The following is a 17,762-nucleotide window of genomic DNA, read 5'->3' as shown; positions in this document are numbered from 1 at the left end:
AGGCGAGAGATCTCATAGGAGATTTAAGTCTTGTGTTTAATGTTGAATGGTCAATGGAATGCCATCCTGCCATGACCCTGCGCTCACTGCAGGTATAGAAAATGAGATGTTGGTCTTGTGCACAAGCTTCTCAGAGCTACAGCTTTAAGATTCTGATGTGGAGAACAAGCCCTATATCTGTTCTGTTCTTGGAGGGTGGGGTGAGTGTGCATGTGTCTTCCAGCACAGAGCCCTGTTGCATCCTGTGGCCTTAGTGCCGAAGCTGTTCTCAGTGTGACAGTCTTGTGCTGAGTGCCTGGGGTCTCCACACTGAGCTGCTTTGTCCCACGCCATTCCCACCACCAGTGTAGCATCACTGGCTGAGTGGAGTGCAGTGGTGTCCTTTCTGTTCTTACTGCCTGTTCTGTGTGGGGCACAGGGATCATATCGGTGCATGTCACTTGGATACAGCTTGTTAAGCCAGAATTGGCAGCCCAAGGCCACATGTGCTGAGGACCGAGTGCCAAGACAGTAAACCCTGTACAACAGCCTGAGGCCACATTGGAGGCCAGCCAAGTGTCAAAGATTCCACCTTAGACACTAGCAGAGAAGACTTGTAAGTCACTCCTGTCCCTGTGACAGGGACTGAGTCACGTGGAATAGCTGGCCAGGAAAGAAGACATTACTTGTGGGGTGTGGTTGCCTCCTGCAAGCCTGAATGAGCAGCCACACTAGCTCCTGGTGAGGTGACTGGCCCGTTTACACAGTACACCTTAGTTTACTCAGGTTACTTGAAGAGCACGCAGCCTGAGCGTGCCTTACTTACTGCCTTGGGTGTTGGTGGATGGGTGGGACATTTTAGTCTATATTCTATACAGACTTCAGTGCTGGGGTGGGGATAGAGATGAGGCTGGGGGTAGGAATGGAGGGGGTGGGGAAGAGTAACCTGTAGCTTCATTCTGAGTGAGGAATAAGTTTAAAGTGATTATGTGCTGAGAGCAAACAGAGATCTTTGAAAGTGTTTTCATTGGTCTGTAAAGGTCTTTATGACTGTCACTGTGCTTGACGGCACTGTGAATGAATGTTTGCAGATCAGGTGGGACATAACTGCAGTTTACTGTTTTTCTACACTTATCTCGGGTTGACTGAAATCCCCCTGAGCCCTACTGGCTGCCCAAGAGCTGTGAGTATCCTGAATCCTGGGTAGAGAACCAGGGATGAGACCTCAGAAGGTTTTAGAGGTGAGAGAGGCTTTAAAGGCTCAGAAATAAAGAGTCCCACTGCTGTGTGATAGATGCTTTGCCCATGCATGCTAGTCATCTCTCTTTCCCCCACTTTTCCACAGTGAACACCTACCTCTTCATGGTGCAGGCTCAAGGCATCCTGCTTCGGGACAACGTGAGGACCATCGGTGCCCAGGTGTATGAGCAGGTGGTCCGCAGCGCCTACGCCAAGAGGAACAGCAGCCTGAATGACTCAGGTGAGCTAGGGAAGAGAGCCCTAAGCAGTGTCTGCTCCCAGGGAAGGCAGGGAGGGCTCAGGAATCACCTCCATAAGAATGTATCGAAAGACGGGCTAGTCCAGATGTCATCTCAGCTGTGTTCAGAATGTGCGAGCTGACCAGAAGGCTGCATTTTCTTTCTTTCTTTCTTTTGTTGTGTTTGATTTGTTTTTCAAGACAGGGTTTTTCTGTGTAGCACTGGTTGTCCTAGAACTTGCTCTGTATACCAGGTTGGCCTTGAACTCAGAGATCTGCCTGTCTTTGTCTCCTGAGTACTGGAATTTTTATTCTGAACTTAATGTTATCTTTTAAAATATGGCTTTTTGTTTGTTTTGTTTTTGAGATAACGTTCCCCTATGTAGACCAAACTGACTTCAAACTCACAGAAATCTACCTTCCTCTGCTTCCCCAGTGCTGGGATTAGAGGTGTTCACTATTACACCTAGCTACTGTGGGGGCACTTGGGGAACCTGCTCCCCGCAAAAGGGTTAATATAAAGATGCAGAAACGTCTATGCAGTATAAGGCTTATTGTATTGGCCTTTTGCTGGGGCAGACTCAGCTATACTCTAGCTTAGCCTGACTGCCCTGCCATGCTACTCTGTTTCTTTACCTTCTTGTCCTTGAATCTGTGTCCTCTGGCTTGGTCCATCTCCCCCAGCCTTCCTCCTGACCTCTGCTCCAGCCCAGCCACCAGCTCTTTATTCTCCAAAAAGTCACATTCTAGTCTAAACCAGTCAGCAGGACAGTACTGATCCATCTCTTTAGGTTGCCCTTTGGCCTTAAGGGCTGTGTGACCTTCAGCAGCAAGCTTTTTCAAAAAGATTTATTTATTTAATGTATATGAGTACACTGTCACTGTCCTCAGACACACCAGAAGAGGGCATCGGATCCCATTACAGATGGTTGTGAGCCACCATGTGGTTGCTGGGAATTGAACTCAGGACCTCTGGAAGAGGAGTTGGTGCTTTTAACCACTGAGCCATCTCTCCAGCGCCCAGCAGCTTGCTTTTTAACATGATAATCTCAGAGAATCCTCTTTGGGCTGGTGAGAAAGGACAGGACTTTACACAGAGAGCTGGTGGTGGGCCACAGAGAGGACAAGACCAAGCACTTGACAGCACTTAGCTCTGCCAAGACTTAGCACACCAGACACACCTTCATATAGGGAAAGGTCATCTTAGCACTCACCTTAATTTAGAGGGGTTGGGGGTGTGGGGTATGCGAATGCTATGTGAATATGGAAGTTGGTTCTCTCCTCCCACTAAGTGGGTCTCAGGATTTGAACTCAGCTCTTCAGGCTTGGTGGCAAGCACTTTTTCCTTCTTAAGCACTTCACTGCTCTCAGCTTTTCCTTCTTTCAAGATTTATTTACTATTCGTTCGTTCGTTCATTCATTCATTCATTCATTCATTCATTCATTCATTCAGAGACTTCATTTATGTGTAGGTACCTACACAGGCCAGGAAAAGAGTGTTAGATCCCTTTAAACTAAAGTTACAAGGGGGTGGGACCTGAACTTGGGAGAGTGTCAAGCACACTTAACTGCTGAGCCATCTCTTCAGCTTTCTTTCTTTTTTTTTTTTTTTTAAAGAGAACTAATATAACTCAAAGTCCCAAGTCCATCCCCAGCACCAGGGCAGAAATGCTGCCCTCCTGTTGGTTATAGATTGGTATCAGGTGTAATCCATGAGCTGGCGGGTGGGGCAGGGAAGGATGTCACCAGCTGCTCCTGTGGTATTCAGACTCAGTGCTCACCACCCGAAACCACAGTTTTGACTTCTGCAGACATCAGGCACACGTGTTCTACATAGACACACATGCGGGCAAAATACTCATACACATTAAAATCTCAAAACCAAGAAAAGCATTCTGTTTCTTACCCCAGCTCCCAAGACAGGTCCAGTGCTCAAGTTATTCTTCCTGAGTTTTGTCCCTGGTTAAAAGGCCTAAATGTATTAGCCATTAGGTCATTGGGTTAAATGTATTAGCCATTAGGTCATTGGGTTAAATGTATTAGCCATTAGGTCATTGGGTTAAATGTATTAGCCATTAGGTCATTGGAAGCCTCTTAGTACTCTTTGAGAAAAAAGATGGCAACAATATAAATCAGGCTGAGTTGAAAATTCTCCAGTCCAGTCATGGACTGAGTGAGAACCAGCTTAAGTGTTTGTGCTCCTTTGTGACTCTAAAGCTTGGGGCAGGAGGCCATTCTCACAATGCAGAAGTTCAGCTCAGCTCTGCTCTGCAGGCCAGCCCTGCCCTGCAGGGGGTCTTCTGCTTGCTGCTTTTGTTGAGCCTTGTGGGAGGAAATGCCAGGGCCTTTTCTGGTGTGGCAGGATCAGTCCCCTGGAAAAGAGTCCTCTGCTGACGTGCTCCTAAGTCCACTCAAGTGATGGGCACAGGATGTGTGGGCATTCTGTGTGCACATGAGATTAAAGGTGCAAACCCTAGGGGTTGGGGATTTAGCTCAGTGGGTAGAGCGCTTGCCTAGCAAGCGCAAGGCCCTGGGTTCAGTCCCCAGCTCTGGAAAAAAAAAAAAAAGAAGAAGAAAAAAAGGTGCAAACCCTTAAGAGTAAGAAGACTGCAGAGGGAAATGAGGTTGGGGAGTTCTGGTGAAGGGCTGAGATAATGCTACAGGGAGCCTCGCTGTCCAGAGTGTCCTCAGTCCTCAAAGCACAGGAATGGCCAATGTCCCCAGGTTTTGGGGACCAGAATAAGTGTGAGCTGGGGATTGGGAGTTTTAGGGCTTCTTTGGTCACATAGCAAGTTTGAGGGCCAGCCTGGGAATCATGAGATTCTTTCTCAAAAAACCAAATGGAATAAAGTGAGCGACCAGTCTAGGAAAGCCGGAACTGGCTGAGCAGCCTAAGGGGCGGGAGCCTGGGAACCTCACGCAGTAAAGCAGTTCCCTCCATGAGGACATGGGCTTTTATGCTCTGTGCCTGGTGCTTAATTCAGGACTGTGGTTATGGCCGAGGGCTACAACAGATTTCTCTGGGGGATCTTAACTTACAAGGAGCACCTGAGGAAGTGGGGGCACTGAGCCACAGTGCCCTGTCAGAACACACTGCCATGGGACCTGGTGTCCACGCTCTGGCAGCTGCCTGACTTCCCATTCTAACAAGGAGACGCAGGCCAGCGAAGGGACAACTTCCCTGTCACTCAGCTACCCCACCTGAGCACTGCAGAGCCAGAGAGCCGTGTGTTCCAGGCTGGAAAGGGCCCTGAACAGCCATGGGGTTGGAAGTAGATTGTCAGCAAGGCAAAGCCAGGGCTGGACAGGGAGCAAGCTCCTCCACGTTCAGAGAAAAGCCACTGTTTGATGGCACCAGCCCGTCCAGCTCCACTGTTTCGAGGGCCTGGGCCAGTATAGGGAAGTCGCCTGCAGGGTGTAGCTCAACCATCATGAACCATGTGAGAACAGACACTCTCACATACACTAGGCTTCACAGTCAGATATTTCTCCCCGTCCCCTTTTCTTCCAGACAGGGTTTCTCGGGGTCGCTCTGACTGTCCTGGAACTTGATTTGTAGACCAGGCTGGCCTTGAACTCAGAGATCCTCCTGCCTCCCCAGTACTGAGATGAAAGGCATGTGGTGCTGCCACCACCAGGTTCCTCCACCTCTCTCTCTTTTTTTTTTTTTTTTTTTTTTTTTTACTTTTACTTTTTTTTAAGCAGTAAACATTTTGTATATTTGAGTGTTTTGCTCACATGTGTGCCTTGCGTGCACCATGTTCATGCTAGTATCTGATGAGGAAAGGGAAAGGACATAATTACTCCTAGGTATGGTGGAGGAGAAAGTGTACTGTAGATCTGTGGGAGGGCAGAGGCAGGGACATCTGTCCAGAGTGGTCCTGACCTTGACTCCTGTGGGGGAAGGGGGGCGGCAGTCAAGGACAGCAGCCTGGTGGCCAAAGGTACAAAAGGAGAGTATCCACAGTGTCTCAGGCCCTGGGCTGGAGAGTTCAGGAAAAAGGGTGGGGTATGCGGCCATACTCTGTAACAAGTAGGGACTGAGGGATGCTGGGAGAACCTGAAGGCCAGGTCTGCTTTGATGTGTTTAATAGGCACCTCAGCCCTTTGTTCAAGGTTTGAAATTTTAATGGTATTCATGGAGGCAAGAATGAGGGCATTGGATCCCTGACACTGGAGTTACAGATGGTCATGAGCTGTGGGTGCCGGGGACAGAATTGGAATCTTCTGTAAGAGCAGCCGGTATTCTAACCATTGAGCATCTCTATCCCCCTCCCCCTTAGGAAGCCATTGGAGCTTCTATCTGCTCCATAGTGAGTGAGAAGAAACTATAACTTCAAAAATGAAGTTCAGTCTTGCATATGGGGTGAAGTCTATCCTGAGGCATGGGTGAGGAGTCTGGGGGCAGGGACCCTCATAGCAAGGAGGTGCTCACCCTTCTCTGGGAGGTAGTGCAGAGGCAGGAACGACATTGGACCGGGAACAATTAATTCCATGTAAAACCAAAGTAGCAGAAGATGAGAATGGGTCCAAAACTCCAGCACCGCTTCCCACAGGCCTCAGTAAGTCATATTCACGGATCTTCAGGTCAACCGTGAACACTAGAGGCCAGTTATAGCAAGGACCTGGGAGACTGACGGGAAGGTGCAAGGCATGGGGGCCATGGGAAGGAAGTGCAGTGTGGCTCTCGATGAGCAAGAGAGAATCCACAGAGGAGGTGACCAGAAGCAGGTCGGCGGGTCTGCTGTGCCTCTCTGTGAATGAGTGCAGGCGCCAAGGCTGCTGCTGGGGGTAGGGTGGGGTGGGGGGTGTTGGGGTGTTGTTGGAAGTGCTGAGCCCCAGCAGCTATATAAACTGAGTACCCGAAGCCCGAAGCCCGCAGTGCCAATATAAGTGGGAAGGAAGCCATCACTGCAGTCCCTCTGCTTCCGTCCTGTGGAGAGCTTCCTACTCTTAGCTCCAGTGCTGAACCCCCTGCTCCGCTGCTATAGAGCACATCTGAGGGGAAACCAGCATACCAGTGCTCATCTGAGCTGCCTTTCTCTTCCCTTCCTAGATTATCCTCTGGACTTGAACCACAGTGAAGCCTTTCCCCCAACCACAACATTTCTTCCTGAAGATTTCACCTATTTTGCCAACCACCCTTGCCCGGAGAGGCTCCCTTCCATGAGTAAGTAGCCTCAGCCTGCCTCCTCTGCTCCGGCAGGCTTCTGTTACTCCAGAAGCGGGAGGGACCAGCGGGTCTCCCTGCCTCTTTGTGAAGTGTCTCCCTGGCCCATGCTGTAGGAATTCCTTATGACCCAGCCTCTCTCTCTGTTAAACCTGCTGCTGCTGCCCCCAGATGCCTCGTGGTGCTGTGTTCTGACCCCGTAGCGACCTTCATAAGATCTGAGGAAAGAGCTGGGCATTGGCTGTCACTTTAGTGTCACTGGTTCTAAGGGGTTTGATGCAGGAGCCCTCGCCCCACCCTCCTTCTTCTGTCACACTCTTTCACATGCTCCCTCCCACGCTCACCCTCCACTTCCCTCCTGCCACCTGCTGGATAGTTGTTACAAGTTCTTTCTTTTCCTTAGTATTTTAATTAGGTTTTCATTATTTTATGTACACACGTGTCCTGCCTCCATGTGGGTCTCTGCACATACACTGGGGCTTGAGCAAGTGAGCCTCCACTTGGGTGCTTTGCAATGAGTGCTCTTAACCGCTGGGCCAGCTCTCCAGCCTTAGAAGTTATTTTCTTAACAAAATATTGGTTTTAAAAAAAGGTTAGGACTGGAGAGATGGCTCAGCGGTTAAGAGCACTGACTGTTCTTCCAGGGGTCCTGAGTTCAATTCCCAGCAACCACATGGTGGCTCACAACCATCTGTGATGAGATCTGATGCCCTCTTCTGGTGTGTCTGAAGACAGCGACTGTGCTTACAAAAAAACAAAAAAGTCTTTTAAAAAATGTTAAAGCCATGCCTGGTAGCCATGCCTCTAACCCCAGTGGGGGTCCTCCTGGCTGTCCTGGAACTCCCTGTGTAGACCAGGCTGGCCTGGACCTCACAAAGATCCTCCTGCCTCTGCTTCCCAAGTGCTGGGATTAAAGCCCCTGTGCCTGGTTTCCCTAACACTTACTGATTGTCATGGTGTCAATGTTGGGGCGTTGTCAAGGATGACTGCTCTGCGTTTGGGCACCTTTAGTCAGAGGAGGTGAGGCAGGTAGCTGACCATGCTTCCGATGGAGCTGACAAGTCAAATGTGCTGCTCTGCTCCTCCTCTGATGAAGGCTGTGTCCACATAAGAGGCTTTCAGAAGGGCCCCAGTTTATTGGGAAGTTGAATAGGAGCCCCTGTAGCAGGGAGGCATCTTGAGAAAGAGTTACCCTACCTCAGTTTCAGAGTCTTTGTTTCTCTTTCTGTTTTTTTTTTTTTAAAGATTTAATCATTTATTATTTATAAGTACACTGTAGCTGTCTTCAGATACACCAGAAGAGGGCATCGGATCTCTTTACAGATGGTTGTGAGCTACCATGTGGTTGCTGGGAATTGAACTCAGGACCTCTGGAAGAGTAGTCGGGTGCTCTTAACCGCTGAGCCATCTCTCCAGCCCTTTGTTTCTCTTTCCACCTTGGCAGAAGCAGGTCTCCAAAGTGTTGTCCCTTTGGTAGGCTTCTTTGCAGGATGGTAGTGACACACTAAAGGGCAGAGGTGAAAGGGCTGCTGGGAAAGGCTAATTGTTTGTCTTCCCTCCCTGTTCAGAGGGCCCGATAGACATAAACATGAGTGAGATCAGAATGGACGATATTCATGAGCTCTTCTCCAGAGACCCGGCCATCAGGCTTGGAGGACACTGGAAGCCTGCAGACTGCATGCCTCGGTGGAAGGTGGGTTATGAGTCAGACCCCAGGGGCTGGAATCCATCTGGGATCGCCAGGGTTTGAGAACCATGGCGGCAGGGAACTTGGACCCTGCCTCTCCTTCTCAAGAAATGGTTTCCCCCAAGGACTGACTGCTGTGGCCATAGAGAATGGCAACACCCTGACGTTGTCCAGGGCCACTGAACCCCTTTGTTCCCAGGCAGGATTGTTTGCAGGAGGAAGGGCCAGTAGGTCAGCTGACACGTTTGTGGACTGTGTATCCGCAGAGCAGCTTACCAGAGGACAAGTGGACTCTGCAGTCCTCCAGCTGGACACTTAGGCCTCTGCCGGATGACTGTATCGGGAAAGAGACAGCAACTCAAGGCCATTGTTTGAGCAAGTGTTTAGTAAATGCTTGTGTGTTGCTGGCCCTGTGAAGGGAAGGGTTGTGACACGAGCCAAGGATAAGCGAGCCAAGGATAAGCGTATGCGGTGGCAGCAGGTGTCCGCAGATGCAGTGTGACAGAGTGAGCTGTGTGCAGCATGGAAGGGCCTTGGTCACCTGGTGTCTGCGTGCCTGGGGGTGGGGGGACTTTGTGCTTGGTCACCATGGATGTATGGAACTCCTGGAGCTGCAGTCTAGATAGGATCCAGGTCATTCCAGGGTGGCCTTGCCTGCACAGGTCAGTGTTAGAGGATGTTGGGGGCAAGAAGAGGAGCCTCTTAGCGTTCCCCAAGGGTTGCACATCCAGGGGTATGCAGCTTTGTAACAATGCAGAGAACTTACTGGAGAGCTGGAGCCAGCAGCTAACTGATACCCCACCCCACCCCACTCCGATCCACTGCAGGTGGCCATCCTCATCCCTTTCCGGAACCGCCACGAGCACCTCCCAGTCCTCCTTCGACACCTGCTCCCCATGCTCCAGCGCCAGCGCCTGCAGTTTGCCTTCTATGTGATCGAGCAAGTGAGTGGTCCGTCGTTCCTTCTCTTTCTTCTGAGCCTGAAATCTAGACTGGTGCAGGTGACCCTGTCTTCAGTGTAAAGAGCCGATGAGCTGGGCCCTCCCCCCACATCACTGTTAATCAAGAAAACACGCTTCAGGCCAGTCTTAAGGAGGTGCTTTCTCAGCTAAGAGCCCCTCGTTCAGCTTTCCTCTCCGCTGGGTCCAGTTGACAAAAACCAGCCAGCACATCCTTCTGCCTCTCCTGAGCGTGTGTTCTGATACTGGCCCGGGGAAGTGAAGGTTAATGCAGTTCGTCTAGGCCAGAGCTAGTGTAAACTAGTCTCTACCTGCCACAGAATTCGAAATCCTCAGACCTTTGTCCCTGGAGAGCTCAGTTCCTGTTGTGGTGGAAGCTTCAGAATAAACAGGCTGAGATGAGCAGAAGAGCTCACCCTCCTTGACTCAGTGTTTGTGAAGTAGGTGGGCAGCATGCGAGGGACAGTGAGGGCTGTGTGAGCAGTGTAGGCTGGAGACTTGGTAGTGCCTGGCCTGTCCCTGCATATCCTGTGGCTGCCTCTTCAGCTGCAGCACATGCTGCTGCAGTGCTCTCTGAAGAAAACAGGGCACAGTTCAGCGAACTCCCTGATGACCGGGCTGAGCAGTGCTGCCCAGGCTCTGCGGGCCCAGAGGTCTTCCATGTGGCTCCTAGGAGCCCTTCGCTGAGCAGAGAAGGCAGTCGGGTCTTTGCTTAAGGAACGATTTGCTCTTGCAGGCTGGCACCCAGCCCTTTAACCGAGCCATGCTCTTCAACGTTGGCTTTCAAGAAGCCATGAAGGACTTGGATTGGGACTGTCTGATCTTCCATGACGTCGATCACATACCTGAGAGTGACCGAAACTACTATGGCTGTGGACAGATGCCCAGGCATTTTGCAACCAAACTAGACAAGTACATGTACCTGTGAGTGCCTCCTACTCCCTATGCCAGTCTAAGCTGTGCCAGCTGATGAGTGGCTTGCAGGGTGTGGTACAGAGCTCAGCAGTGAGCATGCATGGGGCCAGTTGTTACCATTTTGCTCACTGTCGAAAGTGGGTTATATTGTGACTGTGGGGGTATAAAGTGGTGTGAAGTGGGTTAGTATTGTGACTGGGGGTGTGAAGTGGTGTGAAGTAGGTTAGTATTGTGACTGGGGTGTGAAGTAGGTCATATTGTGACTGTGGGGTGAGGTGGTCAGGTGGTAACAGCCTGTGGTGGGAGTAAAGTAGCTGAGCACTGGTTGTGACCCTTGGTTGGACACTGAGTTCCGTGCTGGCACTCACTGTACAATGAATGAGGTTGTTGCAAACCAGTTAGCAGCTGGGGTGGTGTCAGTCCTCTTGCCTGGCTGGGTGAGCCTCTAAGTTCCACCCCCAGCATTGCCGGAAAACAAAGACAAATTCATGAGGAGATTCAAGTCAGATCTTTAACCCACCTGGTCTCTTTTCAGACTTCCTTACACAGAGTTCTTTGGCGGTGTGAGCGGCCTGACTGTGGAACAGTTCCGGAAAATCAATGGCTTCCCTAATGCCTTCTGGGGCTGGGGCGGAGAAGATGACGACCTGTGGAACAGGTACACACCCCACCCGACCCTGGCACAACCCAGTCTCACAGACCAGGAGCCGCACAGGTCACTTAGCGCCCTCGCAGCAGCCACGTTGGAAAGCTCACAGAATAGTGTTTGCGCATGCGGGCAGTGTGAGCCTGCACCTCTACACGCTCATGCCCAGCTTTTGCCCCTGGGAGCAGCCAGCGCCTGCCTGCACAGCCGTCCTGCACTGAGCTCTGGGGCGGCCCCTTGATTTCTTTCATGACAGAGATGAGTATTGGAGTCAGGTGGATATGGGAGCTTGTTTTAAGAATTAGAGGGCTAGAACGTGAAACAACAGAAAACCCTTCTAACTCAAACTAAAGCATAAAGCATAGTTTATACATCCCACTAAAGCAACAATTTTCATTTTCCCCTTTGACATGTAAGATGAAACTTAAAATTACAGCTTAACTTTTTTATACTAATGACCGTGGAACCCAGAGAAATGGCTCAGCAGTTAAGAGCACACACTGCTGCCCCAGAACACGATGGCTTGTTCCCAGCTGTGTGTGACTGTAGCTCAGAGGATCCGGTGCCCTCTGTAGGAACCTGCACTCACACCGTGTGACACACACACACACACACACGAACATACACAGAATTAAAGGTTAATTTGAGGCCAGAGAGGTAGCTTAGAACACTTGTTAGTCTTGCCAAGGACTTGGGTTCAATTCCTAGCACCCACATGGCTGCTCACAACTGTGTGCTCTAACTCCAGCTCCAGGGGATCCCATGCCTTCTCCTCACCTCCAAGGGTACCAGGCCTGCACAAGGACCATTTACATGTGTGCAGACCAAACACTCATACGTAATGTAAAAGACATTTTCATTGCTTCGGTGTTAGAAAGAAATAAGGTAGCAGCCAGGTTTGGTGTCTCCTCAGATCTATAATTTCAGCTCCGAGGAGGCAGTGGAGGAGAGTTCTTTGAATTCAGAGCCAGCCTAGGCTACCTAGTAAGACTCCATAGAACAGGGGAGAGAAGGAGTATGCTTACTGTAAAATTCATATGAGAATAAAAATAAAATTCCCCAGTCTGTGCACCCCAGCACAGCATCGTCACCACTTCCGTTTGTCTTTAGAACATGGTGAGTGAGTCACGCCAGATGTCTTTGTCAGTTTCTCAGACCCATAGTGGCAGTGCCTCAGTCTTGGGGTGAGTGTCCCTGCTGGGGTCCTGTATGGAATACCATCTGACACTTACATGGGCTCCTAATGGCGTGTTTAGTGTTCCCATGCTTGCAGGTAGTGACTAAGCAGACCGACTCAGACTTTAGAAAAAACGCTAGAGGTGAAGTTGGTCAGAATTGTTAAGGCTCCTGGGCCGTGTTAGAACAACATCTCCCCGTGTTCCCTGTGGCTCTCTGCACCAAGTGGCCATGTCGGTGGAACACCCTCCCACCCCCAAGGTGAAGGTGGGCCGCCTGGTGACCTGCTCACAGGCGTGTCCCTGCAGTGTGGGGATCTTTCAGTGAACCTGGAGCTCACTGACTCAGCCAGGCTGGCTAGCACTGAACTCCAGGGGCGAGCTGCCCCTCCCTCTCTCCCCTGCCCAGTGCTGGGGGTATAGACACATAGCACTGGGCCAGCGTTTACATGGCTTCTTGGAGATCCCAACTTAAGTCCTCAGTCTTGCAAGATTGGCACTTTTATCACCTGAGCTATCTTCCCAGCCCCCTCAGACAGAAATGCTAGTTAACCTGCTGGTGAGCAGTCGGGAGTACACCATCCTTTGTTCCCACTGGCAAGCATTTCTCCAGATTGATTAAATATTTAGTGTGACTACACAGTCGAAAAACACAACGTGGCAGGTACTGGGGTGTGGCTCAGGAATGGAATGTTTTCTAGCAAGCACTAGTCCTGACTCTTCTTTCTCCCTCCCTCCCTCCCTCCCACCCTCCCTCTCACTCTCTTAAAAACAGGGAAAGCCAGGGGATAGTTCCTTGTCAAAGCTCTGACCTTGGTCTCTGAAGCCATGAGAGTGGTGGCTGTACCAGTTACTTTACACTAGGACCAAGGCGACCTAGAGAAGAGTGGGTGTATCTGGGCTCAGGCTGCAGAGGAGTAGAGTCGTCATGGCAGGAGGCAGCGGACATCAGAGGAGTAGAGTCGTCATGGCAGAGAGGCAGCGGGCATGTAGCTGGGACAGGCTGCTGGGAGCACAAGTCTTCAACCTCAGGCATGAAGTGGCGAGAGCAAACTGGAAATGGCTGTGAACTCTCAGTGCCTGCTTCCAGTGACTGGCTTCTTCCAGCAAGGCCACATCTTTTAACCTTCCCCAAAGAGCACTGCTGTCTGGGGACCAAGGGTTCAAATACTGAAGCCTACAGGGTACATTTGTCAGGAAACCACCACAGTCGCATATGCTGTTAATCCCCGCCCTTGGCAGGAGAATCTCTGTGAGTTCCAGGTCAGACAGATCTATATAGGGAGTCAGCTACACAGAAGACCCTGTCTCAAAAAGGTTGTTGGTCTCAGTAGCACCACCATAATCCCAGCCATGGGAAGTGGAGGCCTCAAATCCCCTGGCTGTCCACCTGTGTGATGAGCTCTAGGCCAGCGAGGGGCCTGGTCTCCAAAAAGGAAAGTCACATGGTGCCTGAAGAGACATGCAACATGCAAGGTTGTCTTCTTACCTTCACAAGCACACAAGTGCATGTGCATGCACACACACACGAAAAGTTGGCTGCTGAGTGACCATCAGATCAGTTAGCTGAGTGAGAAGTGCTTGGACATTGCTGCTGGTGAGGTCATGAGGTGTTGTAAAGTTTACTAGTCTCTCTAGCGTCTCACTGTTACTCCTTTGGTTTTGGACAGGGTACAAAATGCAGGCTATTCTGTGAGCCGGCCAGAAGGGGACACAGGAAAATACAAGTCCATTCCTCACCACCATCGAGGAGAGGTCCAGTTTCTTGGCAGGTTGGTACTGTGTTCTGGTCCTCAGGGTGGCTTTCAGCCACTTTCTTCCCTCACCTTCCTTAGCCAGGCCTGTTCTGTTGAGTTTGTCTCTGTGCCTCGGCCTGGCCTCCAGCACTGTCCTCCTGCCTTCGACCCCCTCAGTGCTGGGATCACTGGCTGTACACCCCTGTGCCTGTGTGTGGGTGGGCATCATGGGTGTGCATCTCTTCTGATTAACCAAGGTCGACATTTTAGGTGACCATTGGTGAGCCTTAGATCCTCGGATCTCCTCTGCAGGCAGGGAGTTGGGTCACCTCTGCTAACACCCGAGCTGTGAAGGTGTCTACCAGGGGGTGGTAGGGCTCTAAGCCTGACTACTTTTTGTCCGCTCCTCTGAAAATCTCTTTCCTGAGCTTCCCAGTTCTGACCTTGGATTAGACTCTGGGGCCTCCATTTCCTTGGGCCTAAGAGGCATTAGATGAGCTGCTGTGAGGCTGGCCCAGGCAGCTGCCCTTGGCTTGTGAAGCTGGGATATCAGCTCTCGTCCCCCTCTGTCCTCGGCTTCCCAGGTACGCTCTGCTGAGGAAGTCAAAGGAGCGGCAAGGACTGGACGGTCTCAACAATCTGAGCTACTCTGCTAACGTCACGTACGACGCCTTGTATAAAAACATAACTGTCAACTTGACACCCGAGCTGGCTCAGGTGACTGAGTACTGAGACGCGAGGAGAAACCACACCCACCTACCCACCCCTCGGACAGGCTGTGATGCGCCATCGTGGGGTCAACACAGGAGGACAGAAAGAGAGTGGAGCACAGGACCACAGGGCTCCAGAAAACTGTCACAGAGCACATGCACAAAGGCCTTCGCTGCAGGGCCCAACAGGGACAGGAGACTTGAGGACACTGTCATCAGCACTGGCTTCTATTCCACAAGACAGATGTCTGCCCTGCTGCTCTCTTCCGTCCACCCAGGTCCTGTCTCAGCTGCAACCTCCAGAATTGCAGGGCCAGGCTAGGCGCCCCTAGGATAGACGGATGGCCAAGCCCAGAGGCTTCCATGGTCAGCCAGCCCTGGCTTGAAGCAGACCGGCTATGCCGGTCTCTGCATCTCTGGAGTTCTCTTTGGCTTTCATTTGGTTTAGTTTAGGGTTTTTTTTTTTTTTCTTTTCTTTTTAAAGAAATTTTTCTGCTTTAGGTGGGGACTGAGGGCGGAGGGGAGGAACTTGGGGTGATAGACACATACCAGTCACTTCTTGAAGAAGTGCAGTTGTAAATAAGCCATGTAAGATGCCTTTTTAAAGTTTAATTTTATAGCTGGCTCCACTTCAAAGTGAGAGCTTCACATATTAAGATCACCTTGGGTGGCAAACACAACTTGGTTCCCACACAGTTGAGTGCCATCTCCCAAGTCCCAGTCATCTAGGAAGGAAATGAATGCAGTCCGGTCCTTACAGCCCCTCTTGTCTGCCCTGCCCCTCCTTTCCTGCCTCTCCCCTCCCTTCCTTCCTCCTTCCCCCTCTATAGGGTCTTCCTCCTAGAGACTCAGCAGCTAAGCTGGAAATACTGTTCGGGGCACAGTGCTGTCCCCTCTTACAGACCCCGAGCCAGCCGGGATGTGTAGGGGGAGGGGAGGCAGAGGCACAGGGCACAGGCTTATCACTCCAGTGTGGCTGGCAGGGCCTGGAGAACAGGAGATCTGAGGCCAGTGAGCTATGTCACAAGTTCCAAGTCAGCCTGTGCTGTGTATGCAGCCCACTCCAGCTCCACATCTCACATGCAGAGTGGCTGTTGGGTGACTGTTCCCTCTTTTCTTTGGAACTTGGCCACAGTTTCTCTGGGCCCTGCTTGCATGACCAGCTGGCTTCAGTGATTTCTCCGTTTCCCTTTTTAGTTTCTAGGAAGCTGCTGTGCTTGTGCTAAGAAGCCATTGGTTGGGGAGGGCACAGCCAGGGAGCAGGTGGCACTGGGGTGCATGGCGGCCAGGGTCCAGGTGAGCTCTCACCAGATCCTTGACAGGCGGCCCAGCAGTCACCCTGCTTCCTGACATCAGCTCCTAAAGGGCACCTCCTTCCTGAACCAGAGCTCCTTCCTGTGTCTGCCTCCCTGCAGCCTCTGTCCCTGAAGCAGGGATCTGTGTGTGGCGAGGAGCGTTCTCCTCTGGCCTCTGCTCTTCGCCTTTTTGCCTTCAGCACCCTTGATGTTCATGGTTTACATGGGTGGGGGTGGGGTGTAGATACACGGGGATGGGGTTTACATCACACAGTTGGTTCTGAGGACAGATGATCCCCACAGACTGTGGGAGTGATTGGCCAGGCCTTTTTTTTTGTTCTTTTTGTAGAGTAGAGTGGTATCTAGGGAACAGATGGCGCTGCAGAGCGCTTCCCGCTCGTATGAGAGAGCAGGTGCCTGCCCTTGAGAGCGCTGGTGAACCACGTCATCTGTTTGCACTGGGCAAGGAGCTGCACGAGGCGCTGCGTTGACTTGCCTTTGTCTTACGGTACACACAGCAATAAAGATTGGGTTCCGCCTGCCCGGCTCAACCCTCTGCCCCCTGTGTTAGTTTTACAGTGCGGGGAAGGAAACCCATGGCTGATGTGCTAGGCAAGAGCTCTGCCACTGAGTCACGGGTCCAGCCCCCTCTCCCCTCATCCTTCTGTTTCCACTCTGAAGGTCAGGGATGCTGTCGCTGTGGTAGAGCCTTGGTGTCCTTGGAGGGACAGTGGTGTGTGTAGCATGTGTCCTGGCTGAAGCCCTGCATCCTCACAATAGCCACAGGGCACCTTTTTAAGCCAAAGGCTGATACTTGATTTAAGAAGGAAAATGCAGATTTGGGGACAAAGAAAGGTCTTTTTACTGCTCAAGTCGGGTCACTTATGTTCCCTTGCAATCATGTCCAAGTTTGTTATTAGTGTGGACTCTTGTGGGCACTGTCAGTCATTGTCCGCCCAGTCACATACCGAGTGGGAAATGTCACAGTCAGAGCCACACCACTGGACCACACATTAGGTCATTGCTTAAAGAAAATGACATTGAGAATCAAGTGTGACCTTGGTGTACTTTGGCAGCTGAAATTACTCCATGCTACAGACGAGTGACCCTTAAGCCGACCTGCCCTTGACTGACTGCCCTGTGTGTGCAAGGTCTCTCTCCGCACAGGCTTTCTTTGGGGAGGGGGGATTTGCAAAACTTTAATTTTGCTAAAATGGGGACTCCTGTCATCGAGTTCCTTCCTCAGAGCGGCAGAGCACACACTGACTGTGCCTACCATCGACGAGGCACTGACGCCACTGGCTTAGCCACCATTACTGTCTTTGTTCTGAGCTTGCTCTTTGTTTTAAAGGTGCCAGGGGGACATTTTTGCACTGAAGCCTAAAGATGTTTTAAAAACACTTTTCACAGAAATAGTCCTTGTCATTACATTGTTCACTCATGTGTTTGTACATTTTTGTATGTTAATTTATGAATGATTTTTTCAGTAAAAAATACATATTCAATAACCAAACCTTGGTGGTCATCTCTCTTTCCAACTGCCTTTCATGGAGGTCCCCCTCCTCTGTAGAACACTACACACGGGGGACACCAGCAAAACGAAGGGAAGATTTGGTTCCAGACCATTCTTGGTGGGCAGTCCTGGTTGCTTTCTACCCGATTCTGCTTGCATTGTAATCACAAACTGCTATGAATTGAAGGTTTGTCATTGCCAGTGTGTGTGAGTTTTGATTTGAGCTTCTGGTAGACATGCACCACCAAGTTCAGTTTGTGTAGTGCTGGAATTAGCATCCAGGCCTTCGTGGGCGTTGGTCAACGCTCCATCAACAGAGCCCTAGCTCTGTCTGTCCCTCCATTTGTCCATCCATCCTCCCTTCCTTCCATGAGTACAGATGTTTTACCTGAATGTCTGTGTCCAACCTGTGTGTTTGGGGCCCACAGAAGCCAGAAGAGAGTCTTGCTCACCTGGAAATGGAGTTATAAACGATCATAAGCCACCATGTTGGTGGTGGG

General features: G+C 50.9%; 1 protein-coding gene across 1 annotated transcript in view; it reads left to right on the top strand.

Annotated features, from left to right (window-relative positions):
* Nucleotides 1-17,264, top strand: part of B4galt5 (beta-1,4-galactosyltransferase 5) — a 51,803-nt gene extending 34,539 nt beyond the window's left edge. Inside the window, 8 exon segments of the mRNA NM_001438263.1 lie at nucleotides 1,325-1,459; nucleotides 6,513-6,626; nucleotides 8,195-8,319; nucleotides 9,141-9,257; nucleotides 10,009-10,196; nucleotides 10,723-10,845; nucleotides 13,679-13,780; nucleotides 14,329-17,264. Of these exon segments, the coding sequence (NP_001425192.1) occupies nucleotides 1,325-1,459; nucleotides 6,513-6,626; nucleotides 8,195-8,319; nucleotides 9,141-9,257; nucleotides 10,009-10,196; nucleotides 10,723-10,845; nucleotides 13,679-13,780; nucleotides 14,329-14,476 (1,052 nt within the window). The 3' untranslated portion in view covers nucleotides 14,477-17,264.
* Nucleotides 17,265-17,762: the final 498 nt, after the last annotated feature.

This window comes from Rattus norvegicus, chromosome 3 (assembly GCF_021556685.1).
Source record: "Rattus norvegicus strain SHRSP/BbbUtx chromosome 3, alternate assembly SHRSP_T2T, whole genome shotgun sequence".
Taxonomy (NCBI): Eukaryota; Metazoa; Chordata; class Mammalia; order Rodentia; family Muridae; genus Rattus; species Rattus norvegicus.
Note: the sequence above shows the minus strand (reverse complement) of the source record. Positions and strands in the feature narration are given on the sequence as shown.